The 9,035-nt window shown below is 46.2% G+C and overlaps 1 protein-coding gene across 1 annotated transcript; it reads right to left on the bottom strand.

The window, feature by feature from the left end:
* Positions 1 to 3,031: 3,031 nt before the first annotated feature.
* Positions 3,032 to 6,798, bottom strand: pgap3 (post-GPI attachment to proteins phospholipase 3). Its single transcript, XM_080541420.1, has 8 exons — positions 6,428 to 6,798; positions 6,042 to 6,139; positions 5,453 to 5,605; positions 5,154 to 5,216; positions 4,571 to 4,632; positions 4,074 to 4,210; positions 3,535 to 3,739; positions 3,032 to 3,145 (listed from the first exon to the last, which is right to left on the bottom strand). Exons 1-8 carry the CDS (start codon positions 6,660 to 6,662, stop codon positions 3,082 to 3,084), a joined length of 1,017 nt encoding a protein of 338 aa, XP_080397546.1. The 5' UTR covers positions 6,663 to 6,798; the 3' UTR covers positions 3,032 to 3,081.
* Between the last annotated feature and the right edge of the window lie 2,237 nt (positions 6,799 to 9,035).

Below are 9,035 nucleotides of genomic sequence, written 5' to 3'. Positions count from 1 at the left end.
GCCGTTTATGGGGAGACACTGTTTTCGAGACAGACGGAGAGAAGCCTGTTCTAGACCGTCTGTCTAGACTTTTCTGTATTTTTTAATTCTATATTTAAAGCACTTTGAATTGCCCCTGTTGTATAAAATGTGCTATACAAATAAACTTGCCTTGCCTTGCCTAGACCCCTGCGATGTTCTAGACCCCTGCAATGTTCTAGACCCCAGCGATGTTTTCCTCAGTTAATGTTTTTCAGTTGGGACTGTGACCCCCCCCCTGTCTTGTCTGGTCCGTCTTTCCTAATGTGTGTTGTTGTCGTACGTTATCGAATCTGTATATGTTATTTGTTAAAACTAAATTAATGTGATGCCATACCCTACCAACCAAGCTTGGGATTTCCCTGAACCAGGAGAGAATGCGACCGGAGCACACCAGGAACTAAGGTACGCCTCTCCCCTCTACCACCTTACCTGGTGCTGTCCACCTGCCAGCTGAGCTTACCTGTGTACTTCTGTGTCTGGCCTGGGCGCGGTATGTTAACCAGCCGTTTGATTATTGACTAATGCACATACAGAGCTTGTTCATGTTCAGACGAGAGTTTTTGCATTCTGACCCTGCTCTAATCTGACCCTGCTCGACTCTGACCTGCTCTAATCTGACCTGCTCTACTCTCACCTGCTCTACTCTGACCTGCTCTACTCTGACCTGCTCGACTCTGACCTGCTCTACTCTGACCTGCTCTACTCTGACCTGCTCTAATCTGATCTGCTCTACTCTGACCTGCTCTACTCTGACCTGCTCTACTCTGACCTGCTCTAATCTGACCTGCTCTACTCTGACCTGTTCTACTCTGACCTGCTCTAATCTGATCTGCTCTACTCTGACCTGCTTTACTCTGACCCTGCTCTACTCTGACCTGCTCTACTCTGACCTGCTCTAATCTGACCTGCTCTACTCTGACCTACTCTACTCTGACCTGCTCTACTCTGACCTGCTCTACTCTGACCTGCTTTACTCTGACCTGCTCTAATCTGCTCTGCTCTACTCTGACCTGCTCTACTCTGACCCTGCTCTACTCTGACCTGCTCGAATCTGACCTGCTCTACTCTGACCTACTCTACTCTACTCTGACCCTGCTCTAATCTGACCTGCTCTACTCTGACCTGCTCTATTCTGACCTGCTCTACTCTGACCTGCTCTACTCTGACCTGCTATACTCTATTCTGACTCTCTACTCTGACCTGCTCGACTCTCACTTTCTCTACTCTGACCCTGCTATATACTCTACTCTGATCTGCTCTACTCTGACACTGCTCTACTCTGACACTGCTCTACTCTGCGTTCAGAGACATATATATCTTGACCCAGGTCAATGTGTCGATTGTCTATTGAATAATGAAAACACATCCACTGGACTACAGGGTCAAATCCCCCCCAAACAGAACCAGAACCAGAACCAGAGCCCAGACCTATAAAGAAACACAACATTTGTAACCAAGAATACTTTTAATTGATTCTGTTCAGCTTTGGTTCAAACAACTGTGTGAGGTGGCGATGCTCGGGCCGCAGGCAGGGGGCGCTGTGGGGCTGGCGCTCTACAGGAGACAGAGAAGAAGAGGAGGCGCGTACAAACTTGACGTAATGAAGGTGTGTGTGATGGTAAAGATGAAAGATCGTAAACAGAAGCAGCTAACCCTAACCCCCTGTCACTGACGCCCTCCCCCCTCAGGTTCTATATTTACCCATGGTCAAAGAGCCACCACACACACATACACACACACACACACACACACACACACACACACACACACACACACAGACTTGCATACATACAGTAAATGTGAGAGTTGTTTTGAATTTAATAGTTAACCCTAACCCTATTTTAGAGAGAAACATGGAGGCAGATAGTTAAATATGGCACACACACACACACACACACACACACACACACACACACACAACTACCCCCTCCTCCCCAGTCGAAAGGCAGTCCAGGTGAATCAGTACATCAGTTGATAGCTTTATATCTCATATCTCATTTCAATGCAAATAATACAAATCAAAAAACATGTACAAGTAAAAACATGTACAAACAAAATCAATGAAACAACATAAAGCACAAGTGGTCATCGATGATAAAGTGACAGCAGCAGAAGGCAACAAGAGCAGAGTTAAAGAACAGAATTGAAGCAGCAATGGTGTTGGAATCAAAGGCGCAAAATAAAGATGAAAATAAACCTGGAATGGCCTCCGAACGTCCCCCCTCCCTCCCTCTCCCCCTCCTCCCCTCCCCCAACAGACCCTCCTATCTACCCCAGACAGACCCCAGACTCCCACAGGCGACAGTGGACACTAGCCCCACCTGGAGGCTGCTACTTTGAACTGCTGCCTGGAGTTAGGTGTCTGGAGAGTTATCTGTCTGGAGAGTTATCTGTCTGGAGAGTTATCTGTCTGGAGAGTTATCTGTCTGGAGAGTTATCTGTCTGGAGAGTTATCTGTCTGGAGTTAACTGTCTGGAGTTAGCTGTCTGGAGAGTTATCTGTCTGGAGAGTTATCTGTCTGGAGTTAACTGTCTGGAGTTAGCTGTCTGGAGTTAACTGTCTGGAGTTAGCTGTCTGGAGTTAGCTGTCTGGAGTTAGCTGTCTGGAGTTAGCTGTCTGGAGTTAGCCCCTAGTCCAGTTAGCCCCTAGTCCAGTTAGCCCCTAGTCCAGTTAGCCTGTAGTCCAGTTAGCCTGTAGTCCAGGGTATGAGAGGGGGGTTGGGGGGGTCAGGGAGGCTTCTCATCACCACAAGGCAAAGCTCAGTGAATGCAAACATCAATCATTCACTCCAATACCAACCAAGAGAAACAAATCTCAACTCCAAAACCAACCAACCAATAGCGACTCCCTCCAGCACGACCAACCAACCAATAGGAATCAAGGTCAGCTCCACAACCAACCAATAGGAGAGAAGGTTAAGAAACAATTATGTCATTTAAGTATGTGTCATGCAGGTTGCTAAGGAGACTGAGTGAGCTCCGCCCCCATCCTGGTCTGGCTGCCCTGATTGGCCAGGTGGGAGGAAGGAGTGTGTGGCGACGAGGTGATAAGTTCCTCCTCCTACTCCAGTTTGACGCCAGTTTTCTCTGTGTTGAGGAGGTGGAGACTGTCGTCGATGAGGAAGCTGTCAGGTGGGGAGGGAGGGAAGGGGGTGTAGGGAGGGAGGGAAGGGGGTGTAGGGAGGAGAAGGGGGGGGGTGGAAGGGAGTGGAGAAAGGGTGATGGGGGAGGGAGGGGGTGGGAATGGAGAAGGGGGGATGGAGGGGGGGAGGAGGGGGGGATGGAGGGGGGGAGGAGGGGGGGATGGAGGGACAGGGGAAGGGAGTGGAGAAGGAGGGATAGTCAGTTGATTTATCAGTTGATAAGGACTTTCATAGTGTCCTAACCCTAACCACAGCTGTCCTAACCCTAACCTGACATTCCAGAACGCAACTGTCACAGAACGTTTGGCATCAAAATGAAAAAAACTTGAAAAAACTCAGTTTGTCAAACAGGAAGTAGAGCCGGTACAGACCTGTAGAACAGGAAGTGGACCGGCACGGTGCTGAGGTGCCAGACGGCGTGGGCGTCCAGGACCCAGAGGAGGGGGGGGAAGTCCAGTAGCTCCAGCAACGCCAAGCCATGCAGCAGAACCACCACCAGGCTGCACTTCCACCAATACGGCAGCGTCCTCCGGTTCTGCCAGCACCAACACAGCCACCACAGCAGGTTCACCATGCCTAGGGGAGGGGGGAGGGTTGTAGAAGGGAGGGGGGGTGGAGAAAGGAGGAGGAGGAGGGGGGTTAACTAACACAGAAGAGAGAGGGTGGGGAAAGTTAAATATGGCTGAAACTAGACATACAGAGAGACAGAGAGAGAGAGAGAGAGAGAGAGAGAGAGCAAGACAGACAGACAGAGAAACAGACAGAGAAACAGACAGAGAGACAGGCAGACAGATGGACAGACAGACAGAAAAACAGACAGGCAGACAGACAGGCAGACAAGCAGGCAGACGGACATTCAGAGAGACAGACAGACAGACAGACAGACAGACAGACAGACAGATGTTGTTACCGATGGTAGCGTTGGCGGCCATGTTGTATCCGTAGTCGAAGCTGACAAAGGTGAGGTAGGAGACGTGGGAGGTGAAAGCCAGGATAAGCAGGACCCCCACCATGCTGGACACCCCCGGCCTACGCAGCCCCAACGTCCTGCAACACCACCACCACAACAACATCATCACTACATCATCATCACAACATCACACCACCACCACAATGTCACCACAACATCACCACAACCAGAACATCACCACAACATCACCAGAACATCACCACAACAACATCACCACAACAACATTACCACAACAACACCACCACCACAACAACATCATCACAACAACATCACAACAACACCACCACCACAACAACATTACCACAACAACAACAACATTACCACAACATCATCACAACAACATAAGCACAACAACATTACCACAACAACATCACCACAACATTAACATCACCACAACATCCCCATCCTCACAGACAGCCAGACAGACAGACAATCACCTAACACAGCACAGGTAGATGGAGTACAGGATGACGGCTGAGGCGCAGAAGTAATCCATCTTCTGTTGGGGGGAAACACATCATTGTATCAGTCTACTGGAAGGATGAATAGAGGGATGGAGAGGGATGGAGAGAGCTGGTGTGAATCTGATTATACAGAGTAACAGAGTACATCAGTCATTACATGACTGGTCAGTTCATCTGACATGACTGGTAGTCTAGAGTAGAGCAGAGCCCACTAAATAACGCTGCTGTCAGGTTAGGTCAGGAGGTCTGGAGGTCAGTGAGATAGGAGGTTATTACCTCAGTGAGATAGGAAGGAGGTTATTACATCTTATTACCGGTACCTCAGTGAGATAGGAGTTTACTTCCTCAGTGAGATAGGAAGGAGGTTATTACAGATTATTACCTCAGTGAGATAGGAGGTTATTACATGGTTATTACCTCAGTGAGATAGGAGGTTATTACATGTTATTACCTCAGGGAGATAGGAGGTTGTTACATGGTTATTACCTCAGTGAGATAGGAGGTTATTACATGGTTATTACCTCAGTGAGATAGGAGGTTGTTACATGGTTATTACCTCAGTGAGATAGGTGTCCCGTGTGTGGAATACTGTCGACCAGAACCAGGCGTTGAGAGACACCTGGAGGAATAGAAACACCTTTCTGATCACACTGCTACTCACACACACACACACACACACACACACACACACACACACACACACACACACACACACACACACACACACACACAGAATGCAATGTGTAATCCTTGGAACAAAAATGAAAACCCTAAAAGTGAAAAGCCCTTCGACATCCCAGCCACACACACACACACACACACACACACTCACTCACTCACACACCCCCAGCTCACCAGAGAAAAGGCTGTGATGGTGTGGTACATGGGGCTCTGCCGTGGGACGCACGTCCTGTAGCGCAGCAGCATCAGAAGGCACGCCAGGCCGTTCAGCAGTGAGGCCAGTGCCGAAGCAGGCTCCTCAAAACACAGGAACCTCGCAAACGGCCACTACACACACACACAGACACACAGACACAGACACAGACAGACACACAGACACAGACACACACACACACACACACACACAATAGCATCAACAACAAAAACAATTATGTATGGACAAGTATGAGCTGTTATTGAAATGGGCAAAAATACAGGCAGACAGACAGGCAGGCAGACAGGCAGACAGGCAGGCAGGCAGGCAGGCAGGCAGGCAGACAGACGGACAGACAGGCAGGCAGGCAGGCAGATAAGCAGACAGACAGGCAGGCAGAGACCAACAAGCAGGCAGAGAGACAGACAGACAGACAGACAGACAGACAGACAGGCAGGCAGGCAGACAGGCAGGCAGACAGGCAGGCAGACAGGCAGACAGGCAGGCAGAGACCAACAAGCAGGCAGAGAGAGAGACAGACAGACAGACAGGCAGGCAGACAGGAAATACCTTGCCGTGGAACTGAGGGATGCTGTAGCCTTCAGCCTGGTAGAGACCCACTGTAGTCCACATACACTGGTACCTGCAGTCATCACCACACGTCCAGCCTGCAGAACACACACACACACACACACACACACACACACACACACACACACACACACACACACATGGTGTGAAAGGGCTAACTAGCATCTGTTGGGCTAACCTTGGATGCGTTCGTAAATTCGCTCTGGGAGCGCCGGAGCGCACACTGGGTTCAACGTCAATAAAGGGACCAAGTAATTTGATTGGACAAGAGGTATTCCATGAGTGCTGATCAGATTCCATAGCGAATTGACGAACGCAGCCTCAAGCCTATCTGCCCCCCGGCAGACAGACAGCGAGCAGCTCACCTGTCAGGAACATGTACGGCGGCTGGGAGGACTGGAAGCCCCGCAGCCGGGCTCCGGTGCAGTTGGCCCGGACACATTGCTTCACACAGTCCCGGTAGACCGGCTCCTTGTCGCCCTGGGAGGCGCGGACAGCGGCGGGACAGCTGGAGGCCAGGAGGAGGAGGAGGAGAGCAGCCAGGCTCCGGGGCCAGGAGGAGGAGAGACGGAGAGACGGACAGGGAGGCAGCGGGGACATGACGCCCCTCGGCCCGTCACAGCTCACAAGGCACAGCGGTAGTGGTGGTAGCGGCGGTTCATGTCACACACAGCCGACAACTGAGCCACATCACCCCGGGGTGGAGCCTGCGGTAGACGGGCAGCAGGCCTGGGAGACTCTGGTGGTTCTGGTGGTTGTGCCTGACAGTGTCCTGGCTGTGTGCGTCCACGGTGCTCTCAGGTGCTCTCTCTCCAAACTCCGGACACGGAAGTGTCAATGAACCGACTCTTTGCGCATGCGCGAGATACGGGCTGCGTTCGTAGATTTGCTCTGGAAATCTGATCAGCACTCTTGGAATGCTCTCTTGTCCAATCAAATTACTTGGTTCCTTTATGACGTTGAACCCAGTGTGCGCTCCGGCGCCGCGAATTTACGAACGCAGCCATGGACGGTGGCCTACTAACTACTACTACTACTACTATTACTATTACTATTACTTTTTACAACTGTGACTTTTGCAACTGTGGCTATTATAACTGTGACTATGATAACTGTGACTATTATAACTGTGACTATGATAACTGTGACTATGAAAACTGTGACTATTATAACTGTGACTATTTTAACTGTGACTATAACTGTGACTATTATAACTGTGACTATGATAACTGTGACTATAATTGTGACTATTATAACTGTGACTATGATAACTATTATAACTGTGACTATGATAACTGTGACTATGAAAACTGTGACTATTATAACTGTGACTATTATAACTGTGACTATGATAACTGTGACTATTATAACTGTGACTATGATAACTGTGACTATTATAAATGTGACTATTATAACTGTGACTATGATAACTGTGACTGTTATAACTGTGACTATGATAACTGTGACTATTATAACTGTGACTATGATAACTGTGACTATGATAACTGTGACTATTATAACTGTGACTATTATAACTGTGACTATGATAACTGTGACTATGATAACTGTGACTATTATAACGGTGACTATGAAAACTGTGACTATTATAACTGTGACTATTATAACTGTGACTATTATAACTGTGATTATTATAACTGTGACTATGATAACTGTGACTAATACAACTGTGACTATTATAACTGTGACTATGATAACTGTGACTATTATAACTGTGACTATTATAACTGTGACTATTATAACTGTGACTATAACTGTGACTATTACAACTGTGACTATTATAACTGTGACTATAACTGTGACTATTATAACTGTGACTATGATAACTGTGACTATTATAACTGTGACTATTATAACTGTGACTATGATAACTGTGACTATTATAACTGTGACTATGATAACTGTGACTATTATAACTGTGACTATGATAACTGTGACTATTATAACTGTGACTATTATAACTGTGACTATTATAACTGTGACTATGATAACTGTGAGTATTATAACTGTGACTATTATAACTGTGACTATGATAACTGTGACTATTATAACTGTGACTATGATAACTGTGACTATTATAACTGTGACTATGATAACTGTGACTATTATAACTGTGACTATGATAACTGTGACTATTATAACTGTGACTATTATAACTGTGACTATTATAACTGTGACTATTATAACTGTGACTATGATAACTGTGACTATTATAACTGTGACTATGATAACTGTGACTATTATAACTGTGACTATGATAACTGTGACTATTATAACTGTGACTATGATAACTGTGACTATTATAACTGTGACTATGATAACTGTGACTATTATAACTGTGACTATTATAACTGTGACTATTATAACTGTGACTATGATAACTGTGACTATTATAACTGTGACTATGATAACTGTGACTATTATAACTGTGACTATTATAACTGTGACTATAACTGTGACTATTATAACTGTGACTATTACAACTGTGACTATTATAACTGTGACTATAACTGTGACTATTATAACTGTGACTATGATAACTGTGACTATGATAACTGTGACTATGAAAACTGTGACTATGATAACTGTGACTATTATAACTGTGACTATTATAACTGTGACTATTATAACTGTGACTATGATAACTGTGACTATTATAACTGTGACTATTATAACTGTGACTATTATAACTGTGACTATGATAACTGTGACTATTATAACTGTGACTATTATAACTGTGACTATGATAACTGTGACTATTATAACTGTGACTATGATAACTGTGACTATTATAACTGTGACTATGATAACTGTGACTATTATAACTGTGACTATGATAACTGTGACTATTACAACTGTGACTATTATAACTGTGACTATTACAACTGTGACTATTATAACTGTGACTATTATAACTGTGACTATTACAACTGTGACTATGATAACTGTGACTAT

Source organism: Nansenia antarctica, assembly GCF_963989245.1.
Source record: "Nansenia antarctica genome assembly, chromosome: 11".
In the NCBI taxonomy this organism is placed as follows: Eukaryota; Metazoa; Chordata; class Actinopteri; order Argentiniformes; family Microstomatidae; genus Nansenia; species Nansenia antarctica.
Note: the sequence above shows the minus strand (reverse complement) of the source record. Positions and strands in the feature narration are given on the sequence as shown.